This window comes from Triturus cristatus, chromosome 9 (genome assembly GCF_964204655.1).
Source record: "Triturus cristatus chromosome 9, aTriCri1.1, whole genome shotgun sequence".
Taxonomy (NCBI): domain Eukaryota; kingdom Metazoa; phylum Chordata; class Amphibia; order Caudata; family Salamandridae; genus Triturus; species Triturus cristatus.
In genome coordinates, this window is record NC_140592.1 from 148,357,668 (window position 1) to 148,382,304 (window position 24,637).

The 24,637-nt window shown below is 43.4% G+C and overlaps 1 protein-coding gene across 1 annotated transcript in view; it reads right to left on the reverse strand.

Moving 5' to 3' along the window:
- SUSD3 (sushi domain containing 3) overlaps positions 1-24,637 on the reverse strand; it is a 197,853-nt gene that overhangs the window by 57,098 nt on the left and 116,118 nt on the right. The window contains exons 2-3 of the mRNA XM_085624595.1: positions 14,745-14,933; positions 2,462-2,609 (exon numbers count right to left, since the gene is read on the reverse strand). Of these exons, the coding sequence (XP_085480721.1) occupies positions 2,462-2,609; positions 14,745-14,933 (337 nt within the window). The remainder of the gene's footprint in view (positions 1-2,461; positions 2,610-14,744; positions 14,934-24,637) is intronic.

Here is a 24,637-nt window from a genome sequence, read left to right on the forward strand (position 1 = left end):
AATAGAGAACTTTCCAAAGACACCTTCAAGACCTATGGCTAACTCTTCCCATGCATGCGAACCTATGAGTATAGGAAGTAGGCTAGTGTAGGAGTTTTGTGACTTGAATTTGAGTATTGCTACTGTGATTGTTGACTATGTTTTTTAGGATGCCGTATACAAATTAAAAAAAATATACAACCTCCGTGCCCAAAAAGGACTCTGTGGTCAGAGTCTGTTACACATGGGAGTTGACCTTACTCAGGTCTTCGGGGCCAGCATTGCTGGGCATGGGGCACGACTAAAGACCATGACGTGCCATTTATAGCCACGATATTGAGGTCATTAATATTGACCTGCACATATACCGACCCCATAATACTGGTTAGCCTTCTTTTGTCAAGGAAAGCATATATAGAGAGCTATAGATTTACTATTCTAACTCCACATCTACTTACCTTATCGATATGGTGCAAGTAAATACTGTTGAGTCAATTTGTCTGGAGACTGATCAGGGCCAATGGAAGTATATGATTCTGCAGCCATTTCCCGATAATTGTGGATATGGCACATTTACCACAAAATCCATTATCTACTGCATGATCATTAGACTTTAACAAAAAAACACATCGTTTCTGGCTCAAACAGTGTGAATGTTGTTAAAACATGGCAACATGTGCTCTATCACAGTGGAAGGCCACTTAAAATTTTTGACTGCTCGTCTTTCAGTTGCCTATTGCTCTAGCTGGTTGTTAAAATGCTACTAATGAGGTGAAATCTTCGCCCAGACAGTGCTACAGCAGGTCAAAATGTCAAAATAATAAAGTAAAACAATCATAAAATGTGCTTGCTTCTACTGCATTAGTTTGCCTTTCCTTGTCACATAATTTGGTACTGCCAACCGCATAATTTCATCCACTCCTGCGCATTATTCCGGTGGCCTGAGATTGATATTAAAACTAAAATTAATGTGGCCCCATGACCATATGTACATAGCCTGCTGTGCATGGTGAAATGCTACGCATTTAGGATCAGGGGCAGAGTAATAGCACTATTCAACTAATGACGTACACAATAAAAGGCAAATTTGTTGGCTTTATCAATGCTAGTTCGGTACTATATGACCCCATTCTAATAAAACATCCATATAAGTACTTTTTAGAATATTATTATCCTCAATTATTCTACGTGAAATATATACCCGATGATTCATGTTTATAACTTTCCACGACCTTAAGTTGGAAACAGGGCTCTACTGAAATGAAGTACGTGTCGCTCCAGACACATAAATGGAAATTATTTGAACATATTATCGGAAACACAGATATCGTGGGACAGAATATTGTGTCAAAAGTATCAACAACAAGAATATTGTTTAGGTTATTTTCTTTGGGTGAGTAAAGTTTTACTATATATATAACTCCATATATAAATGTACCTTGACAATATATACATCTTGAAGGTAAGTAGATCTGAGGCCATATTATGGTATGGGTGCATTTTCGTGGTTTGCACTGGGTGCACCTTTAAAAAGGTGCGCCCAGTGCTAAACCTGGAAAATGCAGTGCATTATAGTGAATGCGCTGCCACCAGGGTAGCCACGAGCTTGTGGTGCCCTGGGGGCAGCGCATTCAGGTGAAAATGGAGCGGCTGTTTTGAAGCCGCTCCTAGTTTCACAGTGGAGGCGGCAACCCGCTTGCACTTTGAAGGGGTATTAGAGATCACCTTGTAAGGGGGTATAGTGAGTGACTGCACACGCCTGCAAGGGGATGTCTGGAGGGTCCCTGGGACCCCCTTCCCTCCTCCAGAGGGCTGCTTACTGGGCTTACTGTGTACTGACAGTGCGCCACCTTTTAGGTGGCACACTCTCACTGAGCCTCCCGTCAGCTTCTTTGCCTCTGTGCCCACATATGGTGCGGGCGCAGTGGCAAAGGGATTCCCTCATTTGCATGGGCCCACGACACCATGTAAATGAGGCAAAGCCCTCTGATGATAGCGCTGCTGCTATATGTACTGCAGCGCTATCTGTATTACAGAAGGGGACACACAAGTGTCTATAGCCCCTTCATAATACCAAAGAGCCCTGGGGTTGCGCAAAGCGGGCGCAAACGCCCCTTGCGCACCCAGGGCTCTTGGGTAATACGGCCCCTGGAGTTAAGGATAGTAAATTTATACTTTCTATTTGCACTTACCTTCTCAGTAGTCTTCTCTTCGATATTTTTGACATGATATTCTGTCCATACGATATTTGCGTTTCTGATATCCTGTCACTTATCCAAATGTAAATGTGTGTATAAACTAAAGTAAAGTCATGTACACATAAGACTCACATAGTTCTAAAAAAAAACTGAATTAGCCACGTTACAAAATGTAAGAAAGCATTTCAATATCTCATCTCATTCAGGACTCTTGAAATCTTGCATTTAGCTGTGGAATAATGTGGCATATTTTAAGAGATGTAGATTCAATCCGGACTGCTTACCTTTCGGGACGCCGTCTGCCATTCTTTTTAACAATTTTCATAAGGCAACAGGTTAAAAAAGCCATCGACATCAATAGAATTATGGCACTGCTGATGATGGAAGCGATCACAGCCACCTTAAATCCGAAAGTCTCATATTTCGACATAGCTACAATAAAAGAATAAATATGGAGACACTTACAAGATTGAATGAACAATGTGATGTTTAACGCATATTCTAAAGGCTGTCTTCCAGAGGTCCACCAGGGCCAGTTGCATGCAAAACAGATTTAAATAGGATTGGTAGGTTTTCACCTGAAAGTTTACTCCTAACTTCAAATTACACATTTCAAATGTTTGGAATTAAAAGTGATCCTGGATATCTGTCAGTCGCTCTTTTCCAGCAGTACTGCTAAAAAGTATTTGTGAATATACATATTTCCTGATTTGTAACTATACTTTATGAACAATTGTCCATGTGAATTTCTTACATGTTTGTAATTGCATGCCACAGCTTTTTCCATTTAGAGAAATTCCTTCCCTACAAATCCACCAATTTGTGAAGTTGCTCCCTTCCCATTTCCACCCTAGGAAAAGATTTCTCATGCACCTGCAAACATGTCTGTGGGTGTTCCCAAACTTTCTGGTCACTGCGCGGACACCGCACAGCAACCAAAGATGCTGCTCTGTGTTGCGGAAGAGGTTTAGAGCAGCGCAGAGCATATTTATTAACTAGGGCCTGCTGATGCTCTCTTCCACTGCACTGGTGCGCTAGAGGCTGCCTTACGACACACAAACACCTTTACACTATAGTGCACAAGTGGTGGTGTACTGAAAGAGTACATAGTTTTTGTATTGAAAGAATATCCTTCCAGTTCAAAATCCTATCCCTAGAAAACAATTTAAACATTTCGGCCCAGACTTACCAAGGCTTTGCATTGCTCTTGTGTCGCCACGGTGAAGCAGGGCAATGCAAAGGATTTAATAAGATTTACAAAGCCAAGCAAGGGGCTATTTGCACTGCCATGCGCAACCTTGTAAAGAAATGTAATGCAATGGAGTGGCCTGCGCCGTGCTGTGTTACAATTTATTGTAGTAGGCATTCCATGGGTGGAGCACTGGCATTTCTATGCATCCACCCATGGAATTTGACGCAACCCAGATTTACTAAAGGCAGTAAACATAGAATTGCACCAAATTCCTGCACCCTGCAGAGAAACGAGTGACATGGAAAAATCTCTTTATATCTCCTATTTACTTCCTCTCTCTGTGTGATGCATTCTGCATCATGCATAAACAAGCATTGGCATAGCTAATAAGTCTCGCTTTTTGGACCTTATAAGTATTTAGGTATGCAGCAGAATATCTTTGGGGCAACAACATTAACTTGTGCATGGTTAAACACTTATAAGGTCCCAAAGGCGAGACCTATTGGCTATGCCAATGCTTGTTGTGACTTGAGGGGCAGCTTATGCTCAAGACAGAAGGACTGATTTTTGTGACTTGAGGGGCAGCTTATGCTCAAGACAGAAGGACTGCTTTTTGTGACTTGAGGGGCAGCTTATGCTCAACACAGAGGGACAGATTTGACTATGACGACAAGCCACTGATAAAGGCTATAGGCCTGATATGCTTATTTTGAAAAGTCATGATTAAGGCAGTAGGACTGACTTAGTTATTGTGAGAATGACATTCTAAAGCCAAGTGGTGTTTTGATGAATTGTCATTACCTTTTCTTAAGGCACGTAGGCAGATATTGTGTTACTGGGAACCTCAGACTACCATAGTAGTAGGAAAGTACTTTGCTGCAAACAAAAAATCTATTTAAAAAATGATCATTTATAATGCCAATTGCTCTACCTTTTACAAATGCGAGACCCACTGCGTTGCAAATGCTTGTTACATTTTGGACACGCACTGCTATCACTGTCTGCTTTTGAGCTCACGGACAGCGTGGCTGCCTGTTTCCTTGATTCAGCGCCTGTTTTCCGCTACACATCTCTGGTTTCAGAAAGATTTATAGGGTACCAGAAAGACAGAGGGCCCTCACCCAACAGGGGCGTCATGTGGGGCCGCTACTTGGACTTTACATTCCGGGACAATAACACTGCAAATTAGAAATATGATACATATTCACCAACACTCCGCCCGGTGAGATTGAACAACCAATGAATAATTGACTCCCAGACGGACATCAAATATTTAGTCGCTGCTACAACTTTTATCGAAGCACCAGAATAGGACAACTGTCCAAAATCGTGTGGTTGCCGCACGTGAGAGAGTCGCGGGGCATGCTGGGCTGTTTGATGGCTAATAATGCTCTTACAATAAAAGGACACAGGGAGGCGGTGCCTGCGGGCCTCCGGGTTCACAAGAAATTCACAGGTCTTAGAAGGGGTCACCTCCTTTAGTGCGAGTCCCTTTCCTGTTATGTCAAACGCATAAAGTATGGCCTTCCAAGCTACCGTACTCGGTACTTTTTAATTATTTACCTGAGAAGGACGCCGAGAGTTGCCTCTCTCATCCCGAGTTCCACCACACCCTTCTCCCCGTCTAGATTTACATTTCAAGTTAGCACGCAGCTGAAATAATTTCTAAATGGCACCATTTGGTTTGAGATCTCTCTCTTTTTGTTTCATTTGGTGTATTCGCTTTTTTTGTTCATACCCCACTGAGGAATCGGAAAGTTTAACGTTTTGTATCCAAGTATTGTAACGACGACTCTGCAAATGTCGACAAATTATTATCATTTGCGACGACTAGCAGTCAAAACTTACAAATCATTGTCCTGTCTCGTAATCAGGCACTTGCCGTTATTCCACTCCGTTGAACAGAATGAACAAGATAAGCCCGGCGGAGCGTGGCGCGCGCGCTTGGCGGGGGAGCGCATTCCAGGCGGGGGAGCGGACCCTTTGAAGTGCGATGCCAAACGGATTGCATGGCGGCACGATGCGTGTGATTGTGCACGTGCTCGCCATGCAATCCGCTTTTCGGAGCACTTTTGGGAGCCCCTTACAATAGTCTCGCTTTGCAATCGCTTACGCGATAGCAAGGCGAGACCTAAAAAGGCAATTGCCCCTAAGAATTGCTTTTGTGTAGGAAGGTATGCCTTCCTGCAGAAAAAGAATCCTGCCAGTAATGATGATACCTTTGCAGCGTACTGCAAGGATGCCTGCATTGGCACTAGGCAATCACAAGTGCGCCAGCGCAGGAAGAGGGCTGAAGAGTGCCATATCTTTGTAAATATGCTGTGGTTCAGATCTCTCCCATTCACGTAACACAGGGTAGCAGCTTTCCTTGCTCCGATGTGTGCGTGAAATATTCGTAAATATGCCCCTGCACTCACTGGATGTGTGCCACACAGTGCAGGACACGTGCAATCTGTGATCTTTTTCAAAAAATAAATGTATTTCTCTAGCTTTGCGCCGTCTTCAAGGAAGCATTATTTTTTTCCTGCAAAGCCCGGCATTTGTAGTAGACAGGGCTTTATGGCAAATACAAGGGGGCTTCTGCTGGAATGCGCAAGTACTACTCATGGAACGCCCCTTGGTGGAAAGTGAAGCAAAGTAACACAACCCAGCACAAACTGCTATTTATGATGAAAAAGGTCACTTTTCCAATACATAAAAAGAGTTTTGCACTGGGAAAGTGAATACATGTTCAAGTCTCTGTGCCACTTTGCGTCACTTTGCCTTACATTGCAGCAGTGCATAAATCGGCCCCAACCATTTAACATTTCAGAAAATCTTTTTTTTTTAAATGTAAACCTGAATTGAAACCAATACCTGCTTTTTCATTGGATTTTCTATAAAACTCAATAAAAATGTATGAAGAAAATTTAAACCGCAGCAGGCGAATAACAAAAGTGGATTTAGATTTGTAAAAACACACATTATTTGCACATGTAAGTTCAACTTACTAGAATAACAGGGCCACTCAGAAGTAAATGGGAATTATTTCCACAGTCAGTGGTTCACATGAAACTCTGGGCTGGATCTTGCCCTCCTAAGCAGGATTGGGTGCCCATGCTCCAAAGCGTATGTTCATTGAGAGATAATAACCTCTTGCTTGCATTAATGGAAGTAATGCTATTACCTAGTTTGCAAAATGGCACTTTTGAAATGTTGGGCTTGTTCCAAGACTACAATATCTTCAAGTGGGCTATTAACCATTCTTGCATTTATAATGCATTAGTGAATGACTCGCTGGTTACTTGTCAAAGCAATTCATCAGAAACCGCAGCTTCAAGTGAAGCAATAAGGGGAAAGCGGCGACCATGCTGATATTCAGTCACAGCAGCCATGGCAAACACATCTCAGGGCCAGGAAAATACACGGGAAGGCGAGGCAGAGATTGGGAAGGGCGTGTAGGCTTGTGTTCTAACAGAAGGGACTTTTGACATTGATATTAACAGCGCTCTAGGGAGCATACTGTCAATCCATAACGCTAGGAAATAGTTATCTTGATTTATAACCTTGACCTAGACGGTGGAAATATATTGTAGGATTCCTGAAGAGTGAGTGATCACTTGGTAGTAAGCGAGGTACTTGTATATCCTTTTTCAAAAGGACTGACAGAGTTAATAGATTTGTCTTTGTGTGATGCATGCACGTAGAAGCACACAGCACACGGTAGTCACACAAAGGTTCACACACACTCACAGAGACCACCTCACCTTCAGACACCCATTTTCACAAAGTAAAACATACACAGATGAACCCATGCACGAGGTCCAACAAACATACAAGTATCGATGCACACAGATCAGCAGTCACAGATGACTGCTCAGCTGGGAGAACAACGGGGTGTGCATCAGCTGAGCACAGGGTGAAACAGAGCAGTGGGCACAAGATGATGGGCATCAAGGGGCACATACAGCATAATGTATGAGGTATGATGGAAGCACATGCTGTTATTCACCAAGGGACCACGATGCACATCAGGGGAGTACTGTTTGATGTGCACCTAGGGAGCTTTAATTGCTGTGCCTCATACGAGTAATGGCTGACGTGCCATACAGAGCACACAATGGTGTATTTCATTAAGACACTAGGTACTGTTCGCGGGGAGAAGGATTTGGGACATTCCTCATAGGCACAGTTAATATTTTCAAATGAAGTTTGCAACCTCTGGGCAATTCCGTATTGCAGAAGAGGTGAGTGCAGCTTGTGTGACACCTACTGTAACATGCACTGCATGGGCACATATTTAGCCACTTTGGGATTTCTCACCATATTATAACTGGCATATAGTTTGTGTGGCCCCTTGATGGGTGCTTTTTAGAGAGGAGGCATGAGAGTCTGCAGGGCCACCCTGGCAAGCCATTGCAGGCAGGTGCAGTCACATACTGCACTTGCCTGGTAGACAGCAGCAGCTGGCGCAGGTAAGTGCTGTGGGGCGGGGTTGAGTGTGAGCGGTAAGTTGGCAGACACAGAATAGGTAAAATTAAATAAATAAATACAATCTATTTCATTGTCTGTCGACTTATGCCCCGCTCCACCTACCCACCGCGCTTACCTTCACTGGCTGCGACTGCTGGTAGGGGTAGGTACTGACTATTCCCAGTTGTCAGGCTGGTTCACCTGCTGGGAAGTCAGAGTTATGGTCGACAGAGTTCACGCCTGTGCTGGAGAGAGCACATTTTCATTGTAATTGGGCAGAGTATCCTGGTTTGCACATATTCCCTCAGTCTATCCTTAGGGAGTAGGGGATAGCCTTGCAACTAGGTTTGTGTCTGAATGGATGTCATCTTAAAATAACTTCAAAATGCTGGGGTATAAAGAAAGGAAAATGAGCAAAGCAAAAACAGTACACAAGAAAAGAAATAGGCCATTATAGTCTGGCATTCTTTGATCAAGGACCTACAGAAGACTTCAGGAAAATTATTTATTGAAAAAATATGTTGGAATCAGAGATAGTCTGTGTAAGCTCTGCATTGCTCATAAGGGCATTCCCTAATTTAGAATTCATCCCTCCCAACAAGCATCCATCATATTTCTTCCATTTAAAGGATGCACAGGGATCAGATACACAGTTGCTGATTGAGGGTTCTTAGGAGGGATGTAGTCTGGCGCTAGCTGTTGCAAATCTGCTGCCCCTTTTTTATGTATAAAGAACAATGGTTCCCTTGGTAGAAACAATGCGTATTGCGGTTAGCCGTAGTTACTTCAGCATAACATATGATACATTTTTGAAAGCCAGAACATTTCTTAAGCAAATGGGGGAAGGAACAAGAACACAGGAAAAGGGTTTTTCATTAATTTATGTATCAGAATTGATAGCATTCGTTATGCGAACCAAATTACATACAACAAAAATACATTGAAGAATTTTTGCACTTCAAAATTCATACAGTGATACACAATGGTGAGATAGTAGTGCTCAGTGGTGATATAGATACACAGTGCAGTGAGGTGGTAGTGGGGGGATGCGGTTTGTTTTGGAGGGCCAAATTCAAGAAGCAGTGACAAGTACGTTAAGCAAATTATATAGTTGATAGCGACTATGTCCTGCAATCTGTGCCAAAATAGATCGTCGACGTTTCAACCCTATGGGCGCTTGGTGGAGTGTCACAAGCGGGTCTTCATCAGGACTGTGGAGGAGGAGAGGCCGCCCTAGAATTTCAAGGGCGGTCAAGGCAATTGATTGAAGGGTTTGGTTTATTCTAGCAACATGTCAACTGTGATATGAATTTCACAGAAGATCAAAAAATGATTGTATTCTGGTAAAACAGAGTCCTCACGAAACACTGCTTACAGAAAGCAGTGTTTCGAGAGGACTCCGATCAATTGCCTTGACCGCCCTTGAAATTCAGCAGAATAAACACAATTAATGAGGAACAACTCAGTCCTGAAGGATAGAGAAAAATAAAACCTAATCTACTGCAGAAAATCATTGGTAAGTACCACAATTCCTCTGTATTGTTGTGTCTAGGGGAGTGATTCTGAAACTAGATGGTACAGATAAGAAATTATGTGAAGCACCCTGATACCTTCGGCTCTAGCTAGCCCTATATAAAAATAAAAATAATAATTGGAATTTCTTGCCATTTTAATAAAAGTATCCCTAATCTGAGTTTGGGGTAACCTAGCAGCATCAATCAAGGCACTCACTTACTCATTTGTCTACTAATCCATACATGCACTGACATATTTAACCATTTGTCCATGCACACACCTGTCAATTTTTGCACTCAACCATAAATTATCCATGCACACAGTCCCTCACCCATTGATCATTCAATGCACTTACTAATTCATTCAATCACTGATTCTTTCTCGCATTCGTCCATCCACCTTTCCACACACACACACACACACACACACACAAGCAATCCCATGTCTAGCACAAATGGACGTTTACACACAACATGGGGTTGTAACTTGGATGTTAACGTGCACCTGCGGGTCTTTTTCTGTTTGGTTTTCATCAGGTGAAATTTACAGGAAAATATTGCACCTTTCGGTTTTGTGCTGCTCCGAAGAGGAGAAACATGCAAAATTAGAGCTTTATCCCCCAAAGGTCAAAAACATAGAAATGTTCCAGAAATTGCACACCTGTTGAATCTCATACCTGCCTGTAATGGTATTTCCCGGGTGCGTAATTTCTACCATGATTTTTGCCGCCTTCAGAACGAGACTCTTATTTGCGGTTCAGTGAAAAAGCAGTGTCACTTTCAAAACAGCCAGTGCTACTGGCTTTGCCAGTGCTTGTCTTGCTTGCTAAGTATATCCATCCCGAAGGCATGATTCTCACCCAGAGAAGGTAATTGATAAGTTCGAAGCACCTGAGGACGGAAGCAGGTGGCGGTCTGCTGTTTCCTTGGAGTGGGGATCCTATGATTACACGGTAGTAAATTATAGTCCAATGGCGTTTGGTTCTTGTGGTGACAAATTGTGCTGCACCTTGAAAAGGCCTCCACTGGGTGATCGCTCAGAAATGTGCAGGCGGCTATCTTTGCAACGAAAGGAAGCATGGATGATTTACACCCAGCAGGCTGCAGATCTTATCCTTCACATCCTCGCGCCTCCGCGCGAGACATTCTGTAGATGACACGCGCATACCAGATGTGCTGGCACAGCAATGCCCGTCTTTACAGTTGCAGAATATACACTTTCATTGCCTTACATCCATCCTCTCCGCATGGAAGCCGTGTACACCTAGGAAGTTAGGTTAAGGGATGCAGTGGAATTTCTTTTTTGAAATGACACTTGTGGGAATGAATTTAGGCCCTATCGTTTCTATTATTTAATTTTGAAATTGGCCATATATAAAACATGGTCGAGAAAATGAATACTGATAAAATATACGAATGAGCTATTGTTTTCCTACATGACCTAATCTCAGGTGTGGTAATGGAGAAATTATGAGCCCCCTAGCAGGTAAGTGCAGCTTGTGTTTATTTCATTTGTTTTCTATTTCAAGCACATACGGATTTTTTAGCACTAATGTATACAGCTGTCATATTTTGAAAAAAGAAAAAGGGTCACCTGCTCTGTTTTCTTATACCTCAATCCATCAGCGTAGCCAGTGAATCATGGACCCTGGTGCAAGGTAGTAAATGCCCCCCCGGCTACTATTAGAATTATACAATACAGCAATAAGAAAGATTCGGTGGGCACTTAGGCCTCTGTACTAGGGTGTCACTGTAGCTGCTCCACCAATGGACGCGAGCCCCCTGCCTCAACCACGTTGAAAAAGCTGATGGATCTCGGGTAAAGTTTGGAATTATTCTAAGGCGTAGGAAATAAAGTTGACTTTCTACTTCCTCAACCAATGAGCTGGATCACAAGTAAAGACTTATTGCCCATCATCAGCAGGTGTAAGTTTCCTATAATTATAGTGGAGAAGAAACATTCAAAGTACAAACGAACTAGTAACTTTCACGTCCCCGCCTACCAGACAGCACAGCTGGTATGTCAAAGACATCTTGGAAACGTTTCGAAAGTTGACCTGAGAATGCATTCTGCCAATGGCTTGATATTATCTTTGTGGTATGTAACTCATGTTTTCTGGCTTTTGATTCGCTGGCTTTATTTGGTTTAGGCTGTGCAGTTTGAGTTCGCACCTCCGCATGCTAAAGCCGTGTTTACAGCATTCTTCCAAGAACTTCTTTTCTGTAATAAACAGGCCTTTAAATCTTGTTCTTATCTCGACACATTTGCTGGGCATTCAAAGACTGAGTCACATGTCAAGCTGTGTTTTCGGGGAAGCCTGGTGTTTATTTTGCTTTCGGCTGACTTCAAAGTGAGAGTATTTATAGGAAAGAGGAATGCAGCGTACTTTCTTCATGGAACCTGCGTGAACCCTTTATTAACATTTTATTTTAGTCATAGCCATCTCAAAAGATATCTCGCTCTTCTTCTGCACAAAACATTTGCACATTTTTTGCAAAATTCCTCTTCTTTGCTGAGATTTGTGAAACTGTCTTTTTAGGAACAAAGTAAAAAAATGCATTTCTATTTCAGCGTCAGTCTAATACATGGTTATCTTGGTCAAATTACTCTGTATATGGCCCATTCACTGTCAAGCACAGGATAAGATCTTTTCACAGGAAAGAACCAGCCACATTGTAAAAGAATTTAACTATGCCTGGTTTTCACTATGATATGCTTTATTTATGACATCTGTGGCAACTCGTTTTTGGAGAGTTGGATAAGTTTAAATGCACTTTTTATGAAATCTTTGGTGTTTATGTTTAGCTACACAATAATGATGTATTCCATCGACAATTGTGCCTTTTCAGAACACATATTATAAACGATTTCCTCATTTGTCCTTGCAGGCACTATGGTCATGATATCAATGGTGCAGCAGGTGCGCGGACAACTCTGGCTGTAGTATACAGCTTTTTTACATTACTTTCAGCCACTTTCAACACAGCCAAAAAACATTAGCAAAACCAATACATCTCACATAGGCAAGATCTATTGGCTTTGCCAATGCTTTTTTCCTGATCCTCATATGAGACAAGGGGCGAGGAAGCTACTGTAAGAAATCACCAGGCCCCCACCCTATTGTGGGCACCAACTCCTAAACACAGCCTTGTGGCTTTGCCAATGCTTGTTATGACTAGAGCTTACCCCAACAGGAAATGTGTATTGGTGAACAGGAAGGGGTCCTTGGCAAACCACTACATATTGGCTTGAGGCAGGTGGGGGTTCGAGGTGAAGTAAATGACCGCTATGTGGTCTCGTTCATCCTTCTATGTCAGAGGTGGTTACAACCCTTTGCTGACAACCCTCATCACTAGAATTGGTAACTTACTTTGCAACAATAATGTCTCTAGTAGAACTTCTATTCCTTACTGGCTCCTTGCGTTGCCTCTACTGTCAGTACAGTGCATTACACGGCTCTCTAGAAGTTAATGCAATAAAAAATATCAATAACGTGAACAGTTTCAGCTTCGGTACGGTTAAACCCTTTGGCGCTGCGTGAATTCTCCCACTGTGCGAGCGAATTAATAAGTGGGCGGGATTTGGACATGCTCAGCACATGCGCACCGTGACATCGGATGGCCGGGGGCCGTCTTGAGCACTGAAGAGGTTAAGAAGCACCACATTTGCCATTAATGGTCAGGAGCAATGCACAAAACGTTTGCCCTGTCAAACTACTCCAAAAGGGCATAACAATGAGTGAAAAAACACTAGAAGTAAAATACAAATTTGGGTTGAGGTGGGGATAGAAGTAGCAGTGGCTGAATGCCAAGTACTGAAAAGAATTATAAATAGAAGACGAAAGAAGATTGAGAGTAGAGAATGAATGGATCTATCACAGTCGAGAAAATAAGGTGAGGTTTATTCCTAACCTCTTCAGAGATTGTCAGTCACAGTCTTGGCTTCCATATAAAGGTTAAAGGCACTCACATAAAAGTGAGTATCCACTGACCTAGTGCTCATCTGTACATCATGGAATTAGTATCTGGACGATCAGAAGTGAATGCACCAACAGTTCCTGTATCCCAATGCCTCAAACATGCATAAACCCCTCCCGGTCAAGTGTCTGTTCTCCATTGGCTTCTTTCAAAATTAACTATCATTGGACACAGACTAATCTCTCATCCCTCAGGTCAACAATGTCACCTAGAACACCTGCTACTACCATTGCACAGTCCTTGTAATGTTGCACCCTGCTCACACTGCCTCAAAACACCATGCCTCTCCTCACAATGGTAATTTGCTGCATGGACAAGTTGAATTAAAGACTTTCTGCCTAGTGAACCAAGATGTTCATGGCCAGATGTTCAGTTATGTCACCACCTCGCTACCTCCCCAAAGCTATACCAACTAACCAGATGCCCATTGTCAGCTGCCAAGATCAGACTCTTCATCTAGCTAGCAAGACAAAAATGCTTTGGTCACAGCGGTCTTTATATACAAGACCCCACTCTTCACAAAGAAAGAAACTCTAACACGTGCACAGACTATACCCCATACATACTAATCATTTGAAGCATTATGTGATGTAGACAATCACCCTCACCTATCCATCAATCTTCTACCCTAGACTACAGCTAGACTGTTTGTTTCCTAAATGTAAGCATGTTATTTTGTGAACGATTGGCCTTGCATCTCTCGCTTTTCCCACCTCGTCCCAAAAAGGAGCACGGCAGTGGTCACACGTTAGCACTGAGTGCTAGACAAAAACAATACAATTAAAAAACGACCTACAACATGTCATATTCAGGATTCATCCTACAGTATGTTGCTTTACTGAAAAGTAATGCTCAGTAACACCGTGGTGACTTAGCCTTTCACCCTCAAGGCCACTGGAATTAAGGGACTCTGTGGTTGGGAAATTTTTCTCATAATTATGGATTTGCCGTATTCGCCACATAATCCATCATTTGCTGTAGAGTTTAACAAAAAAAATTCTAGGTCAAACGGATCAAAAGTTACTAAAAAAAAAAGTGCCAACGTGTTCCCGCAGAGTAAAATAAGACCCTTTGGAAAGGTAAACTGGTCATCTTTCAGTTTCTTATTTCTGTATTTGGTTGCTAAACTGGTAGTAATGAGGGGAAATCTTTGCCCAGGCAGTATTACCATGTGTAAAAATTGCTAAATAATGAAGTAATACTATCAGAAAATGTGCTGCATTATGCCACATAATTTGCCTTTTCTTGCCCCATAATTTGCTGCTGCCCTTCCACGTAATTCCAGTGGCCCTGCCTATAACATGGGCCCCACTGAGAAGGGTAACAAGAAACAGGGCTGTCACCATCCCCAACAGGCTGGCTCGTGGTGTAAAGTCTCTCCATAAAACAGGTTTCCCTGGTATATAGATCCCATCCAAGCATACACCTTACGTTTACAGGTCGGTATTCCTGCTGTCCAGGCGGTGGTGTTCCCCCTCCACACACAGGTGACTATCCCCGCTCCCAGAAGATGATGCTTAGAGGAGCACTGGAACAAGATCTCCGTCCCCACGGTGGTCCCGTTCCCTTGGAGGATCTGGAGCGTGCCGGAGTCAGGCGGGAAGATTCTGCTGCACTGACCTAGACAAACCACAAGAGCGACGTCAGACCATGAAAGCAATTTCCTGCTTCCAATTATTCTTTCACTTCCGGTAATAATCATGCAGCCATGTTTTGCTACAATGTAATCCTGTTCAAACTCTCAAGAGACCACACAAATAAGAGACGTTTAAAGGCCAGCTCATAAAACGTATTTCATGGGAAAATAGTATTTATTCATTTATTTATTCAGGCTTATATAAGCAGTTTTTTTCGCACGTCGGTTGCACAGCCCGATGAACCTTGTGTGTCTGATAATTTGCTTATCTTTAAGGCTCATAGTTTTCAATTTTTACTTAATTTACAGTTGATTACAGAGACAAAAACATACATTCTTCTGCTGTAAGTATTTTCAAGATATGGAAAAAACAGTAATTGTGAACTGCCATTGCAAAGATTGTGCAGACTGAAATGCAGGGAAATTAGAAAAAATAAGAGAAGCGGTTTTCTGGTGACAATGTAAACAACTGCAGATATGCAGGTGTTTGTACAACAATGCGGATATTCACTCAGGAGAGTATTGGCTATGAGTGATGCTTTATATATGGCTTCCAATTGCATTAAAACCCATCAACCATCCATGTATACGTTCACTTTTTGACAGTTAAATAAATGTGGAACATTGGAGTTGCATATATGGACAAGTACAGACGGAAATGCCTAAAAAATAAGTACCATAAAACCAAAAGCCCTAGGTATATTGTGTGTTGAATTAGCAGATTGTGTGTTGAATTAGCCTCCCACAACTTGGATTATAATCACTTAACTTGATCATAGTCTTGGATTGGCCATTTGATCAACTGGACCAGTGCTACAACTGGCGATTACTTCGACAAAGAATAATATGACTCACACAAAATAATGATTACATTTTTACTGTGATATACTTGTTTGCAAGCAAAGTTGTCTTCTTGTGCTAAATTTCCAAGTAATGGAGTTAAGATGATTTTTGAAGGCTCAGTCAAGGACTTACTTATGATCATCACTGAAACAACTTCAAGAATAATTGTATTGCCACTACCACCACGATTACCAATTGATATATGTTTCTAGTAGAGGTTACCTGGTAGAATTCTGTATGTCGTAGTGAGGTATTGCTAGGCCATGGACCATGCCTGAATCATATATCTGCTAGAGGTATGAATGGTGTGTTGTGATGGAATTATGCTTGAAATGGTCTCAATGATTATCATGAGTAAGACAATCATAGGATTCATCCGTACAATAACAACTCAGTTCAGTAAGTTAGAAATAGGTTACAATTCTCCTTGATTATGGAAGGCAAATATATGTTTACCATACTTAACAAAGAATGTGGCAAAAGATGCAGTTTTACAAGAGTCATGTTGAACGTATAGCACTGTAGAACTGATAACGTTCGCGGTTTGTGGCACTGGTTTCTTAGTTGACACCCGTATGCATATGTTGATATATTTGGGAGATAGAAGACTTAGATAGCATGATTTACCTGGCGAAGAGGAGAGTATGTTACAAATTGGTGACTGGTAGTTCAGGAGATAGGGATTCTTGTTTTAGCACTAATTCAGTGGATTCATGGCTTGTCTATGTGGTCCTCAGCTGGTGCCTTATTGGAGTTCCAATGGACTGAAGGACTGTGAGAAATGATGAGCTTTTAGTGGATTCCTGAATTCAGTCAGATATGGTAGGCCAAGCAAGGCATGGTAGTTGCTCAGGGCCTCATTTATGAGGCCCCTTGCGCCATCGGAATGTCACTTTTTGTGACGTTCCGTGGCGCAGGAGCATGCTCCATATTTACGAGGCAGCACTAAGCCACTTTTTTTAGCTTAATGCTGCCTCGTAAATATTGTCCTCTTTTACGCAGTTTTCTGTGTTAACCTCTTCGGTGCCCGTGACGAGCTGGACTCGTCATGGGCCGCGGTGGCGCTGTGCCCATGACGAGTCCAGCTCGTCACAAACCCCGCCCGCTAATGTAACGGCCGGCACAGGGCGGGGAAAGGGGCGGGCACCGAAGGGGTTAAAGGGGTGTGCAATGGGTGTTGCTGGGGGTGTTCCCAGCAACATCCATGACATTTTGACAGTTCCCCAGATTTACGAGAAATTGTAAATCTGAGCCAGCGCCTAAAACGTAGCCTCCCCAGGGGAGGCGTATGGGAGGCACAACGAAGAGAAATATCTTTATTTTTGCTTGTTTTCCCTTTTTCTATGTGTGCTACATTCTGCCTCTTGCGATTGTTTTTGTGCAGGAAGATTTCCCTTCCTGTACAAAAATAATCATCCCCATAACTCTGGCACTCTTGCATCATGGTGCAAAGGTGACTGCGTTGGCACACAGCAGCCCAATGTGCGCCAGCGCAGGGAAAAAGGACAGGGATGTGCCGTATCTCCCTATTCTTTTACCGTAGGGCAGCGCAGCAGGGAGGCCTGCAGAGCTGCCCTACAGTAAAACCTCATAAATGAGCCCCTCAGTGTTTGAGAGGTAATATGTTTTGCATTAAGTGTAAATTACTCTGACTGGCATTTGCAGCTGGAGTGTTTCTGTTTAGAGACTGTCAGCATCGTCTGCTGATCCTGGTCGGGTGTTTCTAAGGTGTGGGGTTAGGATGTGTATAAGGCAACCTGTGTTCGTCTGTGTGAAATTATAGATAAGGGGTTCAACTCTGAGATGTCTTCCAGGGACAACACATGGATGGTGCCATTTGGTCTAAGCTGGATTTGTGGTGACTCAACATCCAAGGGTAGAAGTTCCATGCTGGTAAGTAGCATGACAATAGCAAACCAGGAAATTGCAGGCTTCTTGATTTAAGGGGCAAAAGATACTTATGTCTTCAACAGGATTCACTGCAGCTGCACAGGCTGATTTCTGCTTAGGGGGAAATGTGAGCATTCATTCAAAAGGTTGTTGGTTGTGAGTGCCTTGTCTTTTGTCCAATTTAGATGGATGACAGTTTAGGTGTTGATAAGACCTACAACCTAGTGCCTGAATACTTTAATAGGTTAGACAACTGGCAGCATATTTTCCACAGAGCCCCTTATCTGCTCAGTGCCACTTGTTGGGCATGGATATAGTTTACGGGTCAGCATAGGTTTCACCTGTGACCTCTGACTTGCCCCTTGCGACCCCTGGCACTTCTTTTGTTACCCTTGGCCTCAGAGGTGTTAAGATTTGTGCCTGGCACACATTTTCAGGTCGACCTTATGGACCCCAATTTTCTATTACATTAATAGTGAATTTCATCACATTATTCACTATCAGTTTAATAAAATTGGAGTACAATTAGCTGGGATATGACCTTCCCTGGCAGCTGCCATAAGTAAAAATAAATGCTTTTAAATGTATGTTGTGTGCGTGCTTGAGAGTGAGAGTTTCTTTATTTGAGACAGTGCGTGTGTGTTGGAAATGGCTCTTCCTAGATTGCTTTCCCTCAACATTTTGCTTTCCAGCTTCCCGGTTTTTCACTGATTTCGGTGCTAGCCTTAGGAGTTTGAGTACGTTTTACACTGCCATTCAGTGTCAAAGTGCTGTGCTTGTCATATACATACTGGTGATTGGTGTATACATGATTGGCTGATTTGAGTTAGCTGTAAGTCCCTTACCTAGGGGTAAGGCATATACCCAGGACATGTACCTCAAATGCTCTTCTGTGGAGCCTGACACACTAGTTGTGCCATCCATGGAGGTAGCTCAATGATCGTGCCATAGGTTTGCCCTGGTGGGGCCTGTGTGCGTAGGTTACTGTTACTCGACTTGGCATTTTAAAAACTACGTGCCAAGGTTCTGCATGTCTCTTGCTTTATCAGAGTTTTTCCTGGGGACAGGGTGCAGTGTTGTCAAGAGGTAGGGCATGTGCATGTGTGCGTTACATGCAAGGGTCGTGAATGGCACCATATGGCATGTTCGGTACAACGGGGCTTGCTTCTCGCATTGGATTAGCATGGGGGAATCTAGGGAAAGGCTATTGAGCAGTATTTCCTACGTGCAGAATAGTAGCAGTATGGTGTTTGATATCGATGAGTTCACAATGGCGAGTCCTCTCCGATAGAGCAAGCTGATCTGACACTACGTATGTTGAAATGTCACTTTGGGAAAGTGGACATTTCAATGCTCGTGGTTCTGTGTGTCTGTATGCCTGTCTCCAATCCACATCTGGGTGCTGGGGCATCAGATACATCTGTGCATTTCTGATAGAAGGCCATAAACCAGGGGCTCTAGGGAAACGGCAGACCTCTTACTCTGGGGGGACTTTCTGGGATGGTTATGTGGGGGTGGAATTGGGACCTGCATTCCAAAGGGCAGAGTCTTTGCCCCACTTAAGATAGTGATCAAACATCTCGGGGTAGGATGGCAGACACGACAAGATTTAGAAAGGGCCTGTGCATTTCAAAAGTGGCCTTTTTAACTGATTACATCTTCAAAGGCCATTGTGGGTATAACTACTGGGACTCTGGCCTCAGAAGATAGAGATGCTTTTGGATTTGGAACCACACTACACTGGTTTGACACCGGGACATGGACACAAGTCACACAAGAAATCATTAGGACAGAAGGGACTGCTTGGATTGTTTGGAGACTTGTGGTGGCCTGGGACTATCACTTGGTGGATTTTGCCTGGGTGTTGCTGGCCTGCAGCAAAGTGGCAACTCTCATGGCCCAGTCCCTAAGTACTCTCCAAGGGCCGATTGGCTGGCCTCCTGTCCATGAGATCCCTGGGACACAAAGGCTCTCCATGTTTTCAAGAGATCGTAAGGACTGCGTGGGGTGCAGTGGAAACAGGTGGAAGTGATCGCCAGTTGGGACAAGGACCGTCCTAACGTACACCGTCATCACTCATGCAGAGAAGTGTGCTTGTAAAGATCAGCAGACCACCTGGGGTGCCAGGACATGAGGAGTTCAAGGAGTGCAGGGAAGCTGGCACAGTCTGAGGGACCTGTGCTTGCAACCCGAAGCTTACACTCCGGAGTGTGTAGTGTCCGAGGGGTGTTGGGGGACCTGAGCTGGGAGCTGAGACTTTCTTGGGCCTCGAAATGGGTAGGACGACAGTGCCTTACATCGCAGCCTCCATCCGAGGTCGCTGACTCCCTCTCCCTGGACCCACACCACAAGGTACTTTGTTGTGGAGAACATTGTGACGGGCCAGAGGGGTTTCTTTGTGCCTTGAGGGCACCTATGGCTGGCTGTGGGGAGCTATGGCAGCTCCCACCTCCACTTGAGGGGAAACATTTCTCCAGACTTGGAAGGGCATCAGCTTCCTGGGTCACAACATTTTGTCTATGGGGGGATAGCGACTCTGCACTAGTGCAGATGGCCGGGGTGCCTGGAGGTCTAACCTGGATTGATGAAACTACGTAACTCTTTTTTTCCGTTTTAGGTGATTATGACAATCTAATCAATGTGGCACCAGCAGGGGCAAAGTGTATTGGTGGCTTGTGTAGTTGAGTGACTGAGGGGCTGGGTCACAAGAAGTAGTCAAAGACCTGTGATTGCTTGACCATTAGAACTGTTGGGGGTATGTGATATTGGGGAAGGTTGTGTTGGATGAATACCTCTGATTAGGGCATGTATGTTCACTGTTTCATACATATGGTGTGGAGTCTTTTTGTGGCATGCACAGTGTGTTGCAAGGGTAGTGTTGTGCCAATACTTCACACTTGGGCCCTGAGGATAAGACTGATCGCTCGCTGACAGGTTACCCAAGTATGAGCACAGGTTATCGAACATGTGTATCGTACTCATGCTATCTCAGATGGTGGATTCTGACTGGCAGCGATGCGTCCCAGATAGCCGGAAAATCCGGGTCTTACAGTGTGTATGTGTGCATTTGTGTATATATGTTAGCATGTGTGTGTGTGTGTGTGAAAGTGAAGATCAAAGGGCTTTTGATGTTACTTTAGCTACCCCTCGATTTTTGGTGATTTGAATCCCATGTTGTTTTGTGTGTCCACGATGTGTTACTGGTGCCCAAATGTAAATACAAATGCATTAAAGAGGAAAAGAATTGAAGAGGGGTACTGTCCTTGTTATACTCTGCAGATCAGCGTTAGCGTTTTAGATTGCCTACCTTTATGTTCATAAGTAAACAATAGTCATTCTGAGTTTATACTATGTGAAACATGTTGGACCATGTAGTAACTTCTGTTTTATTCACGACTGAGTGGGGGAGCTGGGCTTTATGTTGTATTTCTATTACAGAATATCTATATCAAGTCAATAATGGATAATATGGCTGTGATAAACTGCATGGCAGGACAAAGAGGAAACAGTTGGTTGCAGCATTGACATGTATTCTAGCCAAGCTCCCTCAATGCCTATATCCAGGGTTTTCAATTAAAAAAAACCTTTAAGGGCTATTCCTGTGATCACAACTGAATTGTGCACACAAGTAGATGAGGCATACTGCTGCAGAAGTACTGCTCGGGTGCAGAAATTAGCAATCAAAACTAATTTAACAAGCCCTGGCAAATCCAATATGTGTGGCTAGCATGTAGAATCCTGACCATACCATTTTAAAAAGCTTGCCGCAATGAAAAAAAAAAGCAATGGCGTCCTGTTTACGATGTATCTATGCGATAAAAAAAGTGTAAAGTGTTATAATGCAGTGTACTTTTGGAATGTAACAAAGCATCATATGCATTGCAAGGCAAGCTTTCTATAAGAGGTGGAATAAAGCACCAAGTAGCCAATTGCTTAGCGTGAGAGAGTAATACTGCTATCAGGTAGAGCGCACTATGTATATATGTTAAATTAAAGAGCTGGTTACAATAGGTGTCGCATACAGCTGTGCTGTAAAGCCAGAAATAAAAAAGCAAGGACTTTATGTTTATAACACTGAACACATTAAAATGTTATACACAAATGAAAATGAAAATCAGTGGTCTTCATATATTCCAATGAAAGTCAATGGGGATTATTGTTTATCAGCAAAGTCAATAGTTTCATTAAAATTTGTGGGACATGGACAGCAAGCCAGGTCAAAGTGGGGCATGAGTGGGCCTACACAGTAAGGATACCTTCACATATAATGAATTTCCTGGCAGTCATTGTACTCTAGCGATGGTGGAATTACCACTGTGTCTATGAACATAGCTCAGAAAGGCTGGAAGTGCAGAAGAAGAATTCATCTTGGGTTCATCTCATCACAGATTCTCTAGGCTCTTCTGCCACATGGTACTAGTACCTGCAGTTGAGCAGTGAAGGGAGTTGTGAGCATCACTCTCTGGGCCTGTCCTTTATTGGGTCTTTCTGTAGAAAGTGATGCTCATGGCAACTTAGATCTCTTGCATTTGGGTATTTTTGCGGAGATTCAAGAGAGAGGGACATGCTTCTTATATTTACTTGAATTTCTGCTATAGGTCCTTGTTGCTCCAAAAGATAAACACTGTGCCTTGTGCCCTAGCTACGTAGAGCAACGCTTATTCAAGTTTTTTTATATGAAATACAACAAAACAGGAACCTTTGAGCATTAAATGGTTAATCCTTTCTCAACTGGATATTGAACTGTCCTCTGGCACGAATGGAGCTAAAAAAGACTTGTTTTTGCAATATTTACTGGCTCACCTCAATGTTTGACTCACTTAAGCTATATGAGCTGCAAGCTCCAGCAGTGTATTGATAATATTCATAAGCCTGGCGTTCACAGCCTGGCCCCAGCCGCCAGTCTGCCTTCATTTATTGAACCAAGCAACACAAACATCCTTCCTGTAAGTAGGACACATCTAATCCCAGGAGCCACTTATTGTCAGCAAGGGGCTTGCAAAGTCTTTGCAGAGAAACAAAGAAACCTGTTTACTGGCTCGGACAAACAATCATCTTTGGAAATTGAAAACAGAGAACTGAAACAGTACACACTAACAGACCTGTAATTGGTTGCACCAGATCTGAGCACTCCGGGTTATCTTCAAAGCCTATTTATTTGTTATTGCATTTGGAGACAAAGCAGTGCTGACTAAGAATTATTCCATCCATTTCCCAGAAGTGTCTTCCATACACAGAACACAACACCTAACAACTTTGTTGACTTGCCATAAAATTAATCATAGAAAACACAAGGAGATGATGGACGGAGCACTGAAACTTTTCAGATTCTCACCCCCAGTCACAGATCTGGGTTGAATCCATCATTGTTCTTTAGCTCACTTCGCCACCCCAGTTCAGACACAGCTATATGCAAATCCGTCTTGACCCTGTGCCTCATGGGAACAATCCAGACCATTGGGTGCAGGGTAAAGACTGATTTGCATATGGCTCTGTTCAAACTGGAATGGCATGGTGAACAAAAAAACAATGAATTTAGGCCCAGATCTCTGTACTAGGGTGAATATATGACATTGTTCTGCATTCTGTCCATCAATTGTTGTTTTTGCATTTGTCACCCCGAGTGGGACGGGTATGCCCAGATGTGGGTCCCGTGCTCTCCATGCCAATGGAGTCAAGCTATCCTGGCTGATGAGGAGTGAAACCCCAAAACCGGTCCTAGGATGCTTGTTTCCAGTCCGGGGAGGACCTGGCCTGGCAGTTCGGGCTGGACTGTTTCCATTTGGGTGCAGGGTCAAGACTGATTTGCATGGGGCTGGGTTCAAACTGGAATGGCATGGTGAGCAAAAAAACAATATATTTAGGCCCAGATCTCTGTACTGGGGTGAATGTATGACATTGTTCTGCATTCTGTCCATCAATTGTTGTTTTTGCATAAATGTAATCATAGCAGCTAGTCTCACCTGGACCATGATAATGTGCACACCATGTCCCTCAATGTTCTTTGTCAACAGGTTATGACTTTGTACTATATACAGTGCATACAGTTAACTAAGGGTCTTCTTATGAATTTGGGACTGCCCGCACCTGCACCGCCAAACTGGTGTATGAACCACCTGCCAGGTCAGGAGTTTTCGCCTGGTCTGGCGGGCGGTTCTATGGTGTTTCCAGGGCGATGTCTATGAAATAGGCAGCACAATGGGAACATCAAAGGCAGTACCTGCACACCATGGACAGCCGCAGTCCATGCTGTGCAGGTGCTGGGCTGCATGCACTCAGGGGGGCACATGTTGTGCCCTCCTGTGTGCATCAACACGGCATGAGGCACCACAGGGCTAGGGGCCCCTTTTTTTCTGTCTGCCATTGTTTTCATGGTGGGCTCACCACCATGAAAACCATGGTGGAGAGGAAACGCGTAAAATGCTTGGTGGGACAGCGGCGGTCCCGCCAAGCATATTGCGGCCTCAGGACCACCACGCAATCGCCAAGGAACAGTGGTTCCCTGGTGGTTGCGGCAGTCCCAGGGTGACCCGACTGCCCTAGTCATAATAGGGCAGTCGGTAGCCTGCCTCAGTGAGTCTGGCAGTCCATGGACTGCCAGACTCATAATAAGGCCCTAAGTCTAGATACTTGTGTTATTGGAAACCTTCTTAAGACTCTGCCAGGCTTCCCATTCTTGAATGAGGGCATGGATGACATGATATGTACTATGTGCAGCCTGTACCCACTTGCACCAATCAACAATTGTGTTTACATCTAGACCCTAATTACGAGCTGGGGGTAAAGTTCCGATACCAGGGAAATCAAACATTTGCAAAGGAGTCAGAAGTCTGAAATTTGAGATGAGTTTCACAACTGTCTGTTTTCCCCTGCTAGGACTTCATTGTGAACGGTTGATACTTATGTCAGTTTTCCCCATCCAAGTGGAGAATAACATGTAGAAGATTTTGATGGT